Raw genomic sequence first — 18,727 nt, 5'->3', positions numbered from 1 at the left:
ATTTTTTCTAACATGTCACTTTATTAAAAGATATAACTATTTACATGAAAAACACAACTACAATTCAATAATTACACTATGTGATATAACCTTTAAACTAATATAACTTTTGATACGAAAAGACAACCCTTTATTGTGAAAATACACCAACAATTTCACTTTGGCTATTTGAAAGGAATCATATATAGTCCGCCTCTAGTTTTGCTCAATGTAAGAAATAGTCGGTTGATCAAAGCAGGTTTCCAACAAAAATGAGACAGTGTGTTGAATATTAAAGCTAAAAAGAGGAAGTGCAGATGATGCAGCGGATGACTTGGGGCCACTAATCCAATCAGATAAAAGTTTTTCTTAGGGAAGTAAAAGAAAATAATGCATACTTCACAAGAGAGCATGATTGACCATATCAGTGACAAGGAAGGAGAAACAATTTGCAGTGAATAACATGGTGGTACTGAGTTGAACTTGGACTTAATAAACAGGTCCTGACTCTTTTCAAGGAACGCAAATGATTTTCCTTGGAATGACGTTATGGTTACCTAAAGCTACTGTTGTTCTCAAATTCCAATATAAACTGCCTTCTTATTAATTTACTACTTTGTTTGGGAAAATTGCTTAGCAAAGATTAAAAAAGAAAATAGTGAGAGGGACCCAAGCACCTTCTTGAAGCCTATAAATAGTCCTCCAAGTTACCTATCTTTTGCAATCTGGATTAGAAAGAGCAAAGAGGATGGAGATTACTATAATAGATCTTGATGAACTCCATGGTGAGAAAAGGAGCAAAACAATGGCACTTCAGAACAAAGCTTGCGAGAAATGGGGTTTCTTTCAAGTTAAGTGAATAGGATTTTCTCGTTTGAACTGATAGTGTGATTTATGCTTTGTTCTAATACTGAAGTTGCCAATATCTGCAGGTTGATAACCACGGAATTGACAAGAAGTTGATGGAGAAGGTGAAAGAGTTGGTCAACACATATTATGGTGAAAATTTGAAGGAAAGCTTTTATGAATATGAAATAGTTAAAAGCTTAAAGTACTAAGAAAGTACGTCTAATATGGATTGGGAAAGCACCTTTTTCATTTGACATCGCCCCACATCCAACATCAATGAAATTCCAAACCTATCAGAGGAACTCTGGTGAGTTAATATAATGTTGAACCTGCCTAGTTGCTTTACAGTATAGTGTAAAAATGAAAGGTGATTGAAAACAATGCATGTTTTGCAGTAAAACAATGGATGAATACATCTCTGAACTGCTTAAGCTCGCGGAAAAGCTTTCTGAGCTCATGTGTGAGAATCTTGGCTTGGAGAAAAATCACATCAAGGAAGCATTCTCAAGATCTAAAGGTCCCGCAGTGGGGACAAAAGTGGCAAAATGCCCTCAGTGTCTTAATCCAAAGCTTGTAAGAGGACTCCGAGAACACACTGATGTTGGTGGGATAATACTAATGCTCCAAGATGACCAGGTCCCTGGCCTTGAATTCCCGAAAGATGGAGAATGGGTACTGATTCCACCATCTAGGAACAACACCATCTCTGTTAAGACAGGTGACCAAGTGGAGGTACTGAGTAATGGTAGGTATAAAAGCGTTCTGCATCGAGTCAAGGCAGAAAAGAATGGAAGCAGACTTTCCATTGCTACATTCTAAAATCCTACTGGCGAGTGGCGATGCACTTATTTCTCCAGCTCCCAAACTATTATACCCCAATCACTACCGTTTCCAGGATTACCTAGAGCTTTATTCAACCACGAAGTTTACGGAGAAAGGTCCGAGATTTGAGTCCATGAAGACAATGGCTAATGGGCATCATAATCTCCATGTCTAAAAGTACCACTTCATTAGGTTACCCTGAATCACTCAACTCCTTATTTGTTTTTTCAGTTTTGTTCCTACGTTTCCTACATTAAAAGATGTACTATATTTTTGTCCTGCAAGCAAAGATTTTGAGTTTTTATAATTCGAATAAGATAAAAGAAAGATAATGCTTCCTTTCATTTTCTTATTTCAATAATTTTCTTGAAGACTGTACCGTTGCTCTGCTAGTTGAGCACTTTAATAATTAAGACATAAAGAAATACTGATTATCAAGAAAGTTCATGGAATATATAATAATTATACCAATGTTAGAAAGTTTCGTTTCTTTGACCAATATTTTAACCAACTCTAACCATAAACCAGTTACCATGGAAAGTCACAACAAGTAGCTATTTCTTCTCTTATTTTTCAACATTGAAAATTCCATGAAAAATGGTCTTTGCAATACTTGCACTCAGTTGACTTTCTTTTTAAGCGTTTGACAGCCCGACAGAAATAAATAGAAAAAGAAAAAGAAAAGACAGAAAAAAAAAAGAAACAAAGGTGCTTTCAATACGTAAATATTTCGTGGCATAAACTTGTTTTTTTTTTAAGTTTCATAAGTTCATTAGAAACAGAGGGAACAATTGTTCCACCTCTGAAAGGAGCAACAAATTTTGTCCTGTTGCACTTCCACTCAAGTACAACAACCAACAGCTACTCAAAAATCATGTAACACTTCCCCTATATACATTTCTGCACTCATCAATCCCCTAATCACCTAAGTCAAAATCCCAAAAGCCTCAGAACACAAGAGGCCATGGCCAAAAGAACAAAAAACAGAGGGTTAGTATCAACCCAGCTATACATTAATCACAACCCTTCCCTATACATCCCATATCCAAAATGATAAAAACATCACACGCACAACAATCCAGAATCATTCACAGCCATAAGCATATCGAAGTAATACCTGCTTACACACTGTAACACGGCATTCATCAACCTTCCCAGCATCCCTGCACTGAGGACATAGCCACACACACAAGGGACAGTTGCTTACCCGAAAGCACTAACAAGATTTCCTTGTCTTTGGACACTTTCTTTAACTAAGTTGTCAGTCAGTTGGTTGCTTTCCCTATAAACATGCTTGATCTCCCACCCTTTGATCTCCTTTTTCAATCTTTCGATGTGAAGAACCCACTTCCTCATCCTCCATGAGACGTCGTTCGGTTTGGTTGTCCATTTAACAGCGTTTCTCAAGTCGCTCTCAACAATGGCTCCATTTGGAAGCAACAAAAAACAAGAACGCTTCCCTAATGGCTCTAGTTTCTGCTACACTCGAATCCTCCACCCGATAGTTTTGGAAATGATAATTTTTATTAGCTCATTCTCATCCCTCATAACACCCCATATACCAGCCTTTTCAGGACACCCTTGTTTCATGGCATAAACTTGGATTGCATGATGACTAGGTGCAAAATTATCTTAAACAACAGCCCTGTATAGTGATGAATAGAGCTAGTGAGGTCACAGACTAGGATTTTGCCAATGTTATACAAACCTCTCATTTTTTTAAGATGACATATAGTAAAATTTTCTCCTCCTCATATAATAATACCTCATATCACATTTGTAAGTGTTGCACTAACTGTTTTGTCGATGTTGTCAAGTAGTTATTGGTCTAAACATAAGTGTATACCAAACAACCAAGAGTTCCAAGACTAGCACTTACGGCCAATGTGGAAAAAGATTTATGAGTTAAAATAAAGAAAATAAAGTTAAAATAACTGTCTATATTCGTTTATTATTTGTCTATTGTACCAAAAAGAATCAATTACCTACTAATCTACAATCACTAGATCAGTGGATAATCATTACATTTTTTCTTTAAATAGATAACAGTACATTTTTTCAATTTTTTTGTCTTCTTCTTTATATTACTTTTTTTACTAATTTGAAGGAGATGAGTATGTTATTTCACTTTTTGATTCAATGAGATGGCATGTTGAACGGATTCATTGACTTTCAAACTTCAAATATCTTTTGGTCCAACTTTGCTTACGTGCTAAAGGTCTACTCTGTATCAACGTCATTCTTCATATTTATATATTTCAAAAATATTTATAAAAATTTTAAATGTTGATTATTTTATAACCAAATTATATGCAGTACATGCATGGATACTCTACAACGTCATACATATCATATAATATGCGATGACCCAACATTAATTAAAATCATATTTTACCATTAAATTTATCATCTTGCAAATATTTATATGAAGTTACACGTCATAGTTACATAATCATGATGCACCACAAGAAGTTACCAATCGATTTCATGTTTCCCCACCGACATTTCAAAAATAGTCTTACCATATTTCATACTAATGCCATCATAACCAACAGACAAAAAACGAAAAGAAAAGAAAACAAACGAAAATGATAATTCAGAAGCGCCCATTGTTAAATTCCTTCCTAAGATCTATGTCCCCCGTTTCACTTTGGCCGTTTGAAAGGAATCGTAGTCCGCCCCTTGTTTTGTTCAATGCAAGAAACAACCGGTTGATCAAAGCGGGTTTCCAGCAAAGATGAGACAGTGCGTTGAATATTAAAGGTAAAGAGAGCTAGTGCAGATGCTGCTGCGGATGACTAGGGGCTAGTAACCCAATCAGGTAAAAGGTTTTCTTAGGGAAGTAAAAGAAACTAATGCGTGCTTCAGAAGAGAGCATGATTGACCATAACAGTCACAAGGAAGGAGAAACAGTTTACAGTGAATCACATGGTGGTAATGAGTTGAATTTGGACTTTTTAATCATGTCCTGACTCTTTTCAAGGAACCCAAATGATTTTCCTTGGAATGATGTTACAGTTACCTAAAACTACTATTGCTTCCAAATTACAATATAAACTGCCCTCTTGTTAGTTTACTGCTTTGTTTGGGAAAATGGATTAAAAAAGATTAAAAACGAAAATACTGAGAGGGACCCAAGCACCTTCTTGAAGCCTATAAATAGTCCTCCAAGTTACCAATCTTCTGCAATCTGGATTAGAAAGAGCAGAGAGGATGGAGATTCCTGTGATAGATCTTGATGAACTCCATGGTGAGAAAAGAAGCCAAACAATGGCACTACTGCACGAAGCTTGTGAGAAATGGGGTTTCTTTCAGGTTAAGTGAATAGGATTTTCTCGATTTGAACTGATAATGTGATTTATGCTTTGTTCTAATACTGAGGTTGCCAATATCTGCAGGTTGATAACCATGGAATTGACATGAAGTTGATGGAGAGGGTGAAAGAGTTGGTCAATACATATTATGAGGAAAACTTGAAGGAAAGCTTTTATGAATCTGAGATAGTTAAATGCTTAAAGAACAAAGAAAGTATGTCTAATATGGACTGGGAAAGCACCTTTTTCATTTGGCATCGCCCCACATCCAACATCAATGAAATTCCGAACCTGTCAGAGGAACACTGGTGAGTTAATATAATGCTCAACCTGCCGAGTTGCTTTACAGTTTAGTGTAAAAATGAAACGTGACGGAAAACAATGTATGCTTTGCAGTAAAACAATGGATGAATACATTGCTCAACTGATTAAGCTCGCGGAAAAGCTTTCTGAGCTCATGTGTGAGAATCTTGGCTTGGAGAAGAACTACATCAAGGAAGCATTCACAGGATCGAAAGGTCCTGCGGTGGGGACAAAAGTAGCAAAATACCCTCAGTGTCCTAATCCAGAGCTTGTGAGAGGACTCCGAGAACACACCGATGCGGGTGGGATCATACTATTGCTCCAAGATGAGCAGGTCCCTGGCCTTGAGTTCCTAAAAGATGGAGCATGGGTACAGATTCCACCCTCCAAGAACAACACCATCTTTGTTAACACAGGTGACCAAGTGGAGGTATTGAGTAATGGTAGGTATAAAAGCGTTCTGCATCGTGTACTGGCAGAAAAGAATGGGAGCAGACTTTCCATTGCTACATTCTACAATCCTGCTGGCGATGCACTCATTTCTCCAGCTCCCAAACTATTGTACCCCAATCACTACCGTTTCCAGGATTACCTGAAGCTTTATTCAACCACAAAGTTTTCGGAGAAGGATCCGAGATTTGAGTCCATGAAGACAATGGCTAATGGGCACCGTAATCTCCATGTCTAAAAGTACCACTTACTTGGGTTACCCTGAATTGCTCACTCCTGGTTTGTTTTTTCAGTTTTCTTGCTATGTTTCCTACAGTAAAAGATGCATTATATTTTTCTCCTGCAAGCAAAGAAGTTTCAGCTTTTATAATTCCAATAAAATAAAAGAAAAAGAATGCTTCCTTTCAATTTTTTATTTCAATAATTTTCTTGAGACTGTACCGTTGCTCTGCTAGTTGAGGACTTTAATAATGATATACCAGAACCACTAACAAGTCATAAAGAAATACAGGTTCATGGAATAATAATTGTACCTAAAATTAGAAAGTTTAGTTTCTTTGACCAATATTTTAACCAACTTTATCATAAACCAGTTACCAAGGAAAGTCACAGCAAGTAGCTATTTCTTCTCTTATTTTTCAACATTGAAAATGCCATGAAAATTTTCTTTGCAATGCTTTTACTCAGTTGACTTTCTTTTTAAGTGTTTGACACCCCGACAGAAACAAATAGAAAAATAAAAAGAAAAGACCGAAAGAAACAAAGATGCTTTCATTGCATAAATATTTCGTGGCATAAAATTGGACTGAATGATGACTACATCTCCTTACGCAGAATTATGTTAAGAAGCAGCCCTGCATGATGAATAGAACTAGTGAGGTCACAGACGAGGATTTTGCCAATATTATACAAACCTCTTATATTTTAAGACGACAGATAGTAAACTTGGCTCCTCCTCTTATAATAGTACCTCATATCGCATTTGTAAGCGTTGCATTAACTGTTTTGTCGATGTTGTCAAGTAGTTATTGGTCTAAATATAAGCGTGTACAAAACAACCAAGCGTTCCAAGACTAGCACTTACAGCTAATGTGGAAAAAGTTTCATGAGTTCGAACATGGCCAGTGGCTCAACATTCAAAAAGTTCTGAATGAGATCTGAAGAGAATGTCATTTTTATGTCCTCATATGCCGACTCTCAGCTACAGGTATCCATTAAAATTTAATGGTAGAAAAAGGACCTGGTCAAGCGGTTTCTCTCCGTTTCTATTCCAGTGTGGCTTGAAGCACATCTTCCGTTCTTGATTCCCACTCCCTTGACCCTTTGCCTAGCTCTATTAGGAAGTGCCACTTCCATTACTGTGTGGAAGTGCCTATTGTTCTGTAACTTCTCTGTCAAGTTCTAATCTTTTGGCTTATGAGATTAAACACAATAGTTAAAGACTAGCTAATCTTGATAATATAGATTTTGTAACAAGAGTATTGGTGCACTCAACTGCTTCAGTTAATACATTCTTATGCGACTTCAATAGTGAAGCGCATTTACTGACCAAACATAACACGAAGTTCCCAAATTTTAGAGATTTGGAAAACCTTTCAGCCATTTGCCTAACATGGTAAACAAGACAATCAACTGAATCCTGAGTTAAGTGAACGTTGTGATTTAAGATGTTCTGGAAGAGGTTGAACAATGATTCTGTCCATACCAATTGATTGGAGACAAGATATTGGTGGCATGGAAGCAAGATGAAGCTCCTCTCCTCCTCTCCTCCACAAAGCAGCTTCTGGCAGTAGGCAGAAACATGACCTGGGTGCAAGCATTCCCTTACAATCCTAGTAATCACATCACAGATTGGGTTATTGATACCCTCACTTCGCAATACAAGTGGAAACAATAATCCATGCACAGAAGCCCTCTGATGGAGCTTGCAGTACTCCATTGTCGAAGTCACCAGCAGACGAGAAGCTGGCTCTTCCATAACCAAAAACTTGGGAAGCACAATTGAGCAGAGAACACGACTTGGCCAAGCAAGCTCTTCTTCATCCCCACACGAAAGATGAGAAATCAGCACTGAAGCAGTCTCATCCTCCGCTTTCCAAGGCTCAATCAGATTCAAAACTTGCAAAGAATCCCTTCCTTTATCCAAGCAAAGTTGGCGAATTTCATTCGCTAAAGCTACAGCTTTCAAACTAGATTCAAAGTTCATAACCCTGCTTCTCAAACTAAGAGCCATTTTTTCAATTTCAGGTTCTAAAGGCACATTCAGAGCCTGATCCACCTCAATAGCCTCCCCAACTTCCTTCAAATCATTTTCTCCATTTTCTTCAACTTGACTAAACAAACCCTCATCCTTTTCCAAACTATCATCACAAAGCCTCGAACCAAAATCAGCTACAGATAAAGGAAGCCAAGAGAGAACCGGATCATTAGTTGCATCTACGTCCTTGAGCCAATCCGGCAAGGACTCAAACTCTTCACCAGAGTCCAAACTAAAACCAGAAATCCACTCATTAATATTTGATTCAGACACTGCATCAAGCAGATTACGTGCGGCCCTCTTCACCCAAAATTCAAGCTCTTGACTGTCACTCAATAAATTACGTGCCAGCTTAGATAATTCCTTTCCATCAAACCTCTTCTTCTCCAAAGCAAGAAATGACAATATTCTTGACTGAATCATACTCGGTAGAGTCTCTATAAACATGATCCTTAAAAAAAATGATAACAACTCATTAGTCACTAAAACTACAATGAGAAAAAAAAACCAAAGAAAGCCTCTTTTTTGTTTGAAATTTCAGGGTTTACCTTTTTGTTGTGGGAGGTGAAGAAAAAGATGAGTCTTTGACAATGGGATTGCAAGGTTTGGTAAGCAGAGAAAGGAAAGAGCTTGTGGTGATTGGAGTTGTTGTTGACGATGACGATGTTGTGGCATTGAAAGATTGTTGCAGCCAAAGCGACGCTTCGGTTTCTGGTGTTGGGCTATTCATGAAAATGTCGAACAACGGGACCCATGGCTCCATTTTTTTTCTGAAGCAGAGGAAACTCCTCCTTTGGAGCTTCAATGGAAAAACGCGGGAAATGGCAATGCTTTTCAACTGTGTAGATAGAGGAAGTAAACTCTATGCCACGTGGTAGAGCTTGTCTTCTGACATGTATCTCAACATGGCATGCAGTGATTGGGAGCTTGTAGCTACTAGCTTAAAGTTGCGGCTGGGGTTTTTTTTTGTTGCATTTTTTTTACTTCAATATGTAGAAACGCGTTTTCAAATAGTGGGACCCAAAGGCCACCCGGCCCATGGCGAGGGCATGGGAGGAGCCTCGAAGCGTAAATCCGCATCATGTGCTCTCCGTCATCAATTATGGTTTTTTGAGTTCCGACTTTCGACTTTGCTTAATGTTAAGACAAAGAGATTTGAGCAGTAAAGGTTAAGGATTGAAAAGATTGTCCATGTCTACGCCATGAATAACTTCATTAAGATCTGTATACAAAAAGCTGTTCATTTAATAGTCAAAATTTTACTTTAATATGATTAAGCTATTAAATTATATTTTGATCCTTGGTAACAATGTACTTAAGCTTTTGTATGTCTAAGAAAAGTGATGAAGACTTTAAATTTATAGCTCCAATAGCAACTGGAATTAGGATTGAAGGCACAAGCTTCAAAAAGATGAAATTGCTACCGTTTCACCAGTAGTAGCAGATTAGATGGAAATTGTGATTTGTGAGAGTCAAAAAAGACAGAAGGCACTTTTGCTTTACCAAACAGAATGGCCTGGCCTTTGAACTCAACCTCAATTTTCCCTTCTCTAAATCCTTTTTCTTTGGCTGTTGGAGTATGATTTTCTCTTTGAAAATGGAAATCAAAGCCAAAGATGAAAACAATTCCTGCAAAGAGATCACATCACAGATTGGGAAGGTAAGTCACTAAGATTAAGATGTTTACGGGTTTCTACTTTCTAACTTCTGAGCCATTAAAAGAGTTACCGGCTGTTACTTTGAACATCCTTCGAAGGCACAATAATGTGAACAAATATATGTGTACTTAATCCGGAAATTACCATTTTACCCTTTCGAGCACCAAAACAGGTTGGAAGCTACCAAACTGATAAAAAGGCCAAAACAGCTCAAGAACCCAATCTTCAAACACAGTCTCCCTTCTCTAAACTGTTCTACTCTCTTCTTCTCTTCCCTTCAACCAAATATGGGAGTAGCCAATAACATAACAGCAGTCCTCAACTTTGTAGCCCTTCTCTGCTCCATCCCAATCATTGCAGCTGGCATCTGGCTAGCCTCCAAGCCTGACAACAACTGCATCCACCTCTTCCGATGGCCCGTTGTTCTCCTTGGCTTCCTCATCCTCCTTGTCTCCCTTGCTGGCTTTGTCGGTGCCTACTGGTACAAGGAAACCCTCCTGGCCTTCTATCTTTGCTGCATGGCCATTCTCATTGGTCTCCTCCTCATCTTGCTGGTCTTTGCTTTCATAGTTACAAGGCCTGATGGGAGCTACGATGTGCCTGGAAGGGGTTACAAGGAGTATAGGCTCGATGGGTACTCGAGCTGGCTTAGAAACCACGTAGTTGATTCCAAGAGCTGGAACAAGATCAGGGCTTGTCTGGCTGACACCGATGTTTGCCCTAAGTTGACTCAACAATATATCACCGCTGATCAGTTCTTCGCCGCTCATATCACTCCTCTTCAGGCAAGTCCAAGCTCTGTTCTTTAGATCTTTACCTTTCAATTATGGCCATATTTTCTCAAATTTTCATGATTTTTTTTTATGAAAATAGCGGTACCCTTTCTAAGATTTTCATGGGTAGTGTCCAAGGAAAGAGCAATTAAACAGAAAACGTCCACTGCGAATTACCTGCAAAACAGAGGAGCTTATTTTTCAGACAACCAAACTGGTCGTTAGATCTTCACTGTAAGAATATTGAATAAAATGTTATGGCACATTCTTATTGGTTATTGCAAAGTCCTTAGAGGAATTTAGTTCTAACAAGCATCAGATGCCTACTTTTTCTTCTGATAAATATCCCATAAATGTGTTAACTATTGATTGAATATGATATCATGTAGTTTTCAACAACAAACATTGAATTCATTTATTAAACTTAGAATCACAAACATGTCATTTTCGTTCAATAATCTGTTGTAAGCAATAGCTAATCATTTAATTTTTTCCCCAAATCTTTGTCATAATTAACTATATTCGTTCTTTTTAAATGAAATCTTAGAACACGAGTATTTATTAAAAAAAATGAAAATCAGCAATGTGTTAACCGTTATGTTCATCCTTACTATATAGCTGCTGGGCCTTTTTCTTTCTACTTTATTTTCCTGGATAACATAGCGAACAGAATTCTTCTTTGCCCCATCTGTTACTTGTTTTCCCGATGACGATTAGGTATAAGATCCTTCATGGTTATTAGTAGAATTCAGATGGCGATTGAATTATCATTGAGGTCACACGAAGTTGCTGGAATAGGACATGACTTGATGTCTTAAACCATGGCCCACTTCACCCTAAATAATATAAAGAAGGACCTACTATTATGGGTTTGATGTTTAGTTTAGGGTAAATAATGATACCATTCATTCATTGGGCCCCCCATGAATGGATCAATTTGATCCACAAAATTATCAGTACAACTTTTTGCTATGTTTTATCACAGCTCAAATCATGAATCAGGCACATGTTGTGTGCCGTGGGGCAAGGCCAAAGGTTCTAATACTTTCATTTTGTGGGTTGGAGAAGTTTGTGCCAGTGAAATCAGTACCTACCAGATTAATTATTAGTATGAAATCATGGGATTTTGACCCTATTAAAAAGCTGTCCATTTTAAATAAAGTGATGGGCTGATGGCTTTGTCTATGTAGTCTATCTGCAGAAGATAAAAATGCTAGTTTATGGTTGCCAGCTTTGGCGATGTTTTTTTTTTTTGAAAAGTACCAGCTTTGGCAATATATGGTGACAAAGTGGACGTTGATTTAGTGGGGAGGTGTTTCTCTTTTCTTTTCCCTTTTGCCTTTTTGTTGCTGTTTTCTGATTAGTTTAACTCTTCTTGTTCTTTTGTTTGACAGTCGGGATGTTGTAAGCCTCCCACAATCTGTGGCTACACTTATGTGAACCCAACATTGTGGTCTAATGCGGCGAACCCGACCGGGGACGCTGACTGCTATCTATGGAGCAATGACCAGAGCCAACTCTGCTATAACTGCAACTCATGCAAGGCTGGTCTGCTTGGGAATCTGAGGAGAGAATGGAGGAAAGCCAACATAATACTCATTGTGGCAGTGGTGGTACTGATATGGGTCTATATCATTGCCTGCAGTGCCTTCAGGAATGCCCAAACGGAGGACCTCTTCAGTCGCTACAAACGGGGTTGGACTTAAAAAGCCAAAAAAAAAGAAAGAAAATCATCATTGGAAACCTCACTCTCTGATTTTCATTTGTATTTATTCAGCTTTTGCTTTTTTCATTTTTTTATCTTTTCGTTGAGCTATGTTGTCAGTAGTGTCGTGTATATATCCCAATGTTCTGTTTTTATCTAGAATGTATGGAGAAGCAGTGAGGAGGGCAAAGCAAAAAGAGTTTTTCAAGTACTTGTCTCACTGTCTAATGAAAAACGAGAATAGAATCTCAATTATCAGCTTTCCACGAGTATAGGATTCTTCCATTTGAAAAGCCTTTACAAGGTTCCTGGTTGGGTGAAACGTTTGACAATTTGTTGGGAGAGTGGCGACCCTTTCAAAGGCGCATAGGCACATGCGCAAACGCGCACTCACGAAAAGCCTTAATACGCGCAACAAGATAAAAAAAGGCACCGACGTCGCCGACCGGGGAATATATGCCTTTTTGATGTTCTAAATATTTCTTGTAATGTGATCACATTAATATCGAAAAATGTAAGAAAACAAGAAGCCGGATGATAAGATAACAGAGGTGTAGTGCATGGGGAAACAATGGGGTTTTTCAGTGTCACAACATCAAGATGTGCATTAAGCTTTCAGGTTGTGGTTTTGATTGGACTTCAGAGATACTTTGTTTCCCTTCCTAGGATTGCAGAAAAGGGTAAAGAAAAGAAACTCATTGATTGGAAGAAAATTCTCAAAATCTTCAGCCTGATAGCTTCTTAAGCAGACGAGAGCTTCCTAGAGTAAACAATGTACATAGGATCTGAGCGTCCGGGATTAGGAGATATATCAACAGCCTGTAAACACAAGTGTAGTTAATTTTTTAAAGAAAGGCTCAGATTAGTGTCTACCATTAGCTTGGATATGCTCATATGAATGCACATGGATGGCGGACGTGCATGTTTGGAACTTGGGTAACATGTAATTCAATTTGGAAACTTTGGGGCTTGTTGACGATATACGCAGCAGCATATTCCAGTCAACATCAGCTGATTTTTCTTACCAAAAAAAACAAGCATGTCTTAGGCACTTAGACATCTCTCTCTCTCTCTCTCTCTCATGCACACGCATAGGGAGCTAAGAGATTGCCAGGTAACTGTTGTCGAAGAAATTATTAGCTCATAAAACAGGTGGAGAATATGATTCTATTGTGCAAAATGAAAAACTTCATGGGTGAATAACATATTATAATTAAGATTATTTACCTGAGGAGGTTCAAATCCACCAGCATAATGGAAGTATGACCCAACAATCACAGCATGATCAGTATCACCAGTGGATGTCCATACAGAAATTGCTTTTGTCCAGAAGCAACGATTTGAAAAGCTGTTTGGAAAAGCATTCCATTAAGTTGAAAAAAGTTTAAATTTTTTGGATAAATATAAATGGTTGAACAAAGAAGTGGAACAAGGAGAAACATTGACGGTATCTCGTAGACAGTAGTTCTACTGCAATATTAAATCATAAAAACATGTGTTGCAATTATGGCGAAGGCAATGAATCACACAGGTTGTAGAATCAACAATAAGTACTGCCAGAAAACCCACATAACATGAGCTTACTGAAGCTGGAAAATCTTCACACTTTCTGCATAAGACTTCTAAAAACTAGCAGAGGAAACTCTCTTACCTTAAGGGCTTGTTAAGTTGAAATTTATTAAATCCTTTCATTAGGTGTCAAGAATCACATCATGGAAACAGCTAAATCTTACACTAAGAGATCATCAAAAAGAAATGAACAGAATAAAATTTGATCATAAACTTGATCGCAACCATTAATTAGAAGTAGATAAACATTTCACCTCATTATAGCCAATCCACCAGGCTTAAGAATCCGGCGCATCTCTTTGAAAACATCAAGAGGCTTTGTTAGATAATCAACACTGACCTGCAGGATTTTAAAGAACATACATCTGAACATCCTTAAAATGTCATTTTTACAAGCATACTTGTTAAGGAGTTGGTTTTAAGCATCCAAAAATTGGAAAACATGATACTGCCGGAAGATAAGCATATAAACCCTAGCTTTAAGAGAAGAAGTGCAAAAAATCCTAAAGCATCTTTCACGTAGTGCATCCAAAATAGAAAAAGAATTAGAAAGAAAGGAACAACTAATGTCCAAGAAGCAATTTTGAAAGTGAAACAGCAAAAGACAAGGAGAAATTAAAGAGATGGGAAAGAGCACATACCACATTAGTAATGACATCAAAGGAGTTATCTTCAAAAGGAAAATTAGGATTCAAATTTAAGTCTTGCACAACATACTCGGTTAGAACCTATAAAGACAATAATTTTAAGAAATATGAATCTCTTCATCCCATCAATATAGAGATTATTAACTAAAAGGAAGGCAAGGCTATTACTCCCTTGCCCAGAAACAAAACAATGTCATGAACAAGGCATGTTTCAAAGAGATTCCATTTGCTGCAGTATCACAATTCAGTTGTACCCATGAACTCACACAGATGACAATTATCTATAAAGAATATCAAAGCAAAAGTAGCTTGAGTGTGGAGATCAATGTAGGGAGTAACTTAATACTATTATTTGAAGAGAACTCATAATCTATTACAATTTTGCCGTAGGATCCTTATTTAAGTAACTAAATCATTATAGTTGTAGTTGCTAAAATAGCCTCAAATAGCAGCAGTTTGACCAGCTTCAAGACATTTTTGAACATGTACTTATAAGCCAATAAAGAAGCGAGAAGAAAAATTAATCTCACAGGATTTCGCTTGAGCTCTTCTTCATTCATGCCCATTCCAACTACTCGTTCTTGCTTGTATCCTTTTGGGAAATGACTGACCTAAACATAAAGCCAAGAACTGGATCATGATAATGCAATAGAGAAATAGGCTGATCAACTGATCTCAACATTAAGAATGTCTCACCCAACTGCTGCACATATCCAAGATGCTCACTCCTGGAGTATTGCTGGGAGGGAAAACTTCTGAATAGTACTTAGTAAGTGCTGCAATGGCTGGATCATCAATATGTGTAACAAAGCGCGGAGCTTCATAAAACAATGAATCCGGTGATCTGAAACATATCAAAAGGTGTAAGACAGATATGAAAATCTAAAAACCTGGTCAATATGTTTAACGTGAGGATGAAACTTTGAAATGATTGAAGAAAAGCATAAACTTTCAGCTAAACAATATGTGCTTGACTGAACCACATGCTGAAGCATTAGATCCTGTAATCAGTGTACTGTAGGATGATATATGCAAGGATGAGCTGTGGAGTGCTGTGAGATTTCCTCTTTGTTTAATAGTACTAATCAACTTCTTTTTCTATTTTATTCTAGCAAAGTGTAGAGGAAATGACGTGAGATACAGGCAGCAAGTATAGACAGCTTGATTGAAAACTTAAAGCCCTTAAGTCTAGGAGAAATAACAATTCAACAGACTCATGTTTTGACCATGTAACTTTCTTTGACGTTTGAGTAAAAGGGCTTTGCCAAACATGTATCACATTTACAAAGCTCATTCATCTAGAATTGGTAAAAGATGCTTCAAAAGTTACTTCTCCAATCTCCAATCAACAATTTCGAATGCGAATTATCATCATGAATATGGTCAGTACTCAGTAAGTAACAGCAGCAACCAAAGCAATAACAAAATTTGATGAATAACCTCAAGGAAAGCAGTAAGTTGAACATAGATTTCAATCTAAACAGCAAAACTCAGTTTAGATTATTTACTCATCAAAGCGTTGGAAATCCTCATCCTTGAAGGGGAACTGTTCTGGCCATTCCACATTCTGCAACACCTGTGTTAAGTAAAGCAAGGGGATTTGGCTTCTCAATCAGAGAGAATAACAGTTTCCAATTTCCATCTAAACTTTAGCCATGAAAATAACATTAGGACAATGATTGAATTATGGGTTCAGTAATGACCTTGAAAACTCTAGAAAGTAACTTAAAGCATACAAGAAAAAATTGCAATAAACATAGTAGAGACTGTTAATACTAAACTCAACCAAGCACACTGATTCATATGTTAGCCTGTTGTTTTTGTGTGTGTGTGTGTGTGTATGCACGCATGTAACACTAGTCACTACTAACATCTGCAGGCCTTAATTTTGGCTGTAAAACTCAGCTCAAAATCATCTCTGGTTTAAGAAGTTGTATGCACCATTACTTTCTCTGCACATTCAAATCCCGAGAACTGAAGGATGTAAGACTTCTATCCATTATTGCCTATTATCCTTATCCATTTTTCAGAAAACAAAAAAGTGCTAAATTTTGTTTTTATTATTTGGTCAAGAACAACCGAGCAATTAGTCAACTTTATACCCCCAATCAACTTAATCTTCATGATGATTATCCATCAAGAACTGAGTTGAGTTTTCTTTCTTCCACTTTGATACGTACCCGTTTTCAAATGCTTAGAAATTGCGTTCCAAAATTGAACTAACCCAGAAGCTATTAAAAGACTTAACTTGTCGAATTCCTTAAGCCCAAATCAATGAAAACTTGATTACGTTTCAAATTCGACTCCATAAACCACCGACATAATTCAAAGTGCAAGAAAAGAAAAACCCAGAGACTAATCAACAAAAGAAGAATTAGTAAACATTGAAGATGCACCTGTTCAACAGCACCCTTTTGCCTTGCAGAAGCAATGAATGATTTGCAGTTGCCAGCCATGTTCATATACTGAGCCCAAAATGAAGCCCCTAAGCCTAGCACCAGCCTACGTGGCAGTCTACCACCATTGTTCCATTTTTTCAGCCTAGAAACAGAATTAACGGCGGTAGCAGAAGTCAAACAAGAATAACTAACACCAGCCAAGACAGGTAACCTTTGTTGCAGTTGAAGTCCGATGATTGCCATCTTTGACGTCATGTCATCGTGTATATATAGGTTTGTACTTTTATATGCTGCTGCTTGGGTTACGGTAGCATGCACGTTGGGGCATTAGAAACCGTACGATTAATGGTGATGGTTGGATGTTATGTTGACGAAATGATAATCAAGGTTGTCATGTGAGAAAATGCCCCCAAAACTAATGTGTGGTTGATGTGATTTGGTGTCTGATCTTATATTAGTGATTCACGTTTGGTTAACGTGGAACCATTACACAGCATTCAAATCCATACACGAAATTTCTCAAGAAAACTAAGCATGAGTTTCATCTAACACAGAAAATGTCATCTCTATGTTGTTCCTGTGCCGACCAGACATCCCAATGACTCAGTCCGAACTACCTAGTGGATGTCTCACTGGGAATCCACATTGGCAAAGTGGACATCAGATAGGATCAAACCTCCAAGTGCAGAAGGCCTTACCGTACGAGAAAAGAGAGAGAATCCAAAATTATTACATGAATCGACAATTAATGGACCCATAATTAGAAATTTGTGAGAGCTACTACCAGCCTACAAGGCTACCACCAAGCTTGACAGGCCCAAGTCAGTAAATGGATCACTATGATGGTTACTTCTCTTTCAAAAGGGAAAAATTAGAAACAGGATACAGACAGAATTGCTATGTAACGTTCTTGTTTCTTCTTTTCGTCGTTATCCTTCTCTCTGTTGGGTCAATTCATCCGTCTCAAATAAACATAACTTAAAATAAACTTTTAAAAAAATAACAAGTGATCGGTACTTAAATCTACCAACGCTTGCAACCAAACCAGGGTAACGTCATCATCTAGATTGGTAGGTAAAGATCGGGGGCCACCAGGAAACAGCAGGGTAACCATGCCAGGAGATACAGAGGCTGAGAGAAGCCTAGCATCTTTTAATCTAATAGCCATTCAGTATAGAATAAAGATATGCTTGCAAGCTTGCAGCAACTAAGATAAAGAATTCCAAAGGTAAGTGTGAATCCACTGTCAGCATCAATTGGCAATATGCATGTGATTCTTTAGGTATGGTTGCATTGCATGTGGCGAAGGTCTCATTTCCATCACGACTCGTGTAAATTAAGTGGAAAACATGCCCCAGGAAAAAGACCCACTAGCTCATTGGAAAAAGACCAGTCTGTAGGCTTAATTCCTCAGCAAAGTTCAAACAAAAACAAGACTAAGGAGCAAGGACGCACAGGTAATCTAGCAGAACGACAATTGATTTGAAATATCCAATTTGAATTTTACTAGTAGTTACCCCTAATAAATTAATCACCATGAAATCACGCAAAATGAGATGATTGTCAAAGTGGTAGCTGCCTAGCTGGAACGAGCCTGTGCACTCAAAACTATTACAAGTACACACAGAAGAAAAAGAATAAAATTCATGGCTGTACAAGCTGCTCCCATGAACAGGGAAAGGAAAACCATGCAATTGTACAATCTTGTCTTTTATCCTGATGAATTATTAAACTTGCTCAACTCAAAGGCAGAATTGATAACAGATTAGATAAATTATTAGTAGGGCTAATGATTCCTTTGTTTGGTTGCATCTAACATGTTAGAAGTTGACTTGACCATTGGATCTTATCAATAATTTAGATGTAAATTTTAAAAAATAATAAAAATAGAAAGGGCAAAAAGCCATGGATCCTTTTCCCAGTGTTAAATTCATATTTATTTCTATTTCCAGTGCTAATGCTCAATCAATAGCCCATAGAATTCATTGCATTGACTGAGTTT

General features: G+C 37.6%; 4 protein-coding genes and 1 pseudogene across 4 annotated transcripts; 3 read left to right on the top strand and 2 right to left on the bottom strand.

Moving 5' to 3' along the window:
• Positions 728-1,927, top strand: LOC18588419 (annotated as a pseudogene).
• Positions 4,749-6,119, top strand: LOC18588418 (1-aminocyclopropane-1-carboxylate oxidase 1). The gene is made up of 3 exons (XM_007012805.2): positions 4,749-4,965; positions 5,049-5,272; positions 5,361-6,119. Exons 1-3 carry the CDS (start codon positions 4,864-4,866, stop codon positions 5,953-5,955), a joined length of 921 nt encoding a protein of 306 aa, XP_007012867.1. The 5' UTR covers positions 4,749-4,863; the 3' UTR covers positions 5,956-6,119.
• On the bottom strand, positions 6,652-8,829 carry LOC18588417. The gene is made up of 2 exons (XM_007012804.2): positions 8,523-8,829; positions 6,652-8,425 (listed from the first exon to the last, which is right to left on the bottom strand). The coding sequence occupies exons 1-2, from the start codon at positions 8,735-8,737 to the stop codon at positions 7,153-7,155; spliced, it is 1,488 nt and encodes a 495-aa protein (XP_007012866.2). The 5' UTR covers positions 8,738-8,829; the 3' UTR covers positions 6,652-7,152.
• Positions 9,819-12,380, top strand: LOC18588416 (tetraspanin-2). The gene is made up of 2 exons (XM_007012803.2): positions 9,819-10,417; positions 11,800-12,380. The coding sequence occupies exons 1-2, from the start codon at positions 9,920-9,922 to the stop codon at positions 12,109-12,111; spliced, it is 810 nt and encodes a 269-aa protein (XP_007012865.1). The 5' UTR covers positions 9,819-9,919; the 3' UTR covers positions 12,112-12,380.
• LOC18588415 lies at positions 12,590-17,105 on the bottom strand. Its single transcript, XM_007012802.2, has 8 exons — positions 16,723-17,105; positions 15,835-15,902; positions 15,023-15,170; positions 14,857-14,937; positions 14,321-14,407; positions 13,934-14,019; positions 13,338-13,458; positions 12,590-12,929 (listed from the first exon to the last, which is right to left on the bottom strand). The coding sequence occupies exons 1-8, from the start codon at positions 16,978-16,980 to the stop codon at positions 12,852-12,854; spliced, it is 927 nt and encodes a 308-aa protein (XP_007012864.2). The 5' UTR covers positions 16,981-17,105; the 3' UTR covers positions 12,590-12,851.

The sequence above is a fragment of the Theobroma cacao genome, chromosome 9, assembly GCF_000208745.1.
Source record: "Theobroma cacao cultivar B97-61/B2 chromosome 9, Criollo_cocoa_genome_V2, whole genome shotgun sequence".
Taxonomy (NCBI): Eukaryota; Viridiplantae; Streptophyta; class Magnoliopsida; order Malvales; family Malvaceae; genus Theobroma; species Theobroma cacao.
The sequence above is the reverse complement of the archived record's forward strand: the minus strand, read 5'-3'. Positions and strand labels throughout refer to the sequence as shown.

Coding starts and splice junctions, on each gene's coding strand:
- LOC18588418 (XM_007012805.2), top strand. CDS start 4,864: ATGGAGATTCCTGTGATAGATCTTGATGAACTCCATGGTGAGAAAAGA. Junction 4,966..5,048: donor AGAAATGGGGTTTCTTTCAG/GTTAAGTGAATA, acceptor CAATATCTGCAG/GTTGATAACCATGGAATTGA. Junction 5,273..5,360: donor AACCTGTCAGAGGAACACTG/GTGAGTTAATAT, acceptor TATGCTTTGCAG/TAAAACAATGGATGAATACA.
- LOC18588417 (XM_007012804.2), bottom strand. CDS start 8,737: ATGGAGCCATGGGTCCCGTTGTTCGACATTTTCATGAATAGCCCAACA. Junction 8,426..8,522: donor TCACCTCCCACAACAAAAAG/GTAAACCCTGAA, acceptor ATTTTTTTTAAG/GATCATGTTTATAGAGACTC.
- LOC18588416 (XM_007012803.2), top strand. CDS start 9,920: ATGGGAGTAGCCAATAACATAACAGCAGTCCTCAACTTTGTAGCCCTT. Junction 10,418..11,799: donor CTCATATCACTCCTCTTCAG/GCAAGTCCAAGC, acceptor TTTGTTTGACAG/TCGGGATGTTGTAAGCCTCC.
- LOC18588415 (XM_007012802.2), bottom strand. CDS start 16,980: ATGACGTCAAAGATGGCAATCATCGGACTTCAACTGCAACAAAGGTTA. Junction 14,938..15,022: donor TGGATATGTGCAGCAGTTGG/GTGAGACATTCT, acceptor CTTTATGTTTAG/GTCAGTCATTTCCCAAAAGG. Junction 12,930..13,337: donor GTGGATTTGAACCTCCTCAG/GTAAATAATCTT, acceptor TTGTGTTTACAG/GCTGTTGATATATCTCCTAA.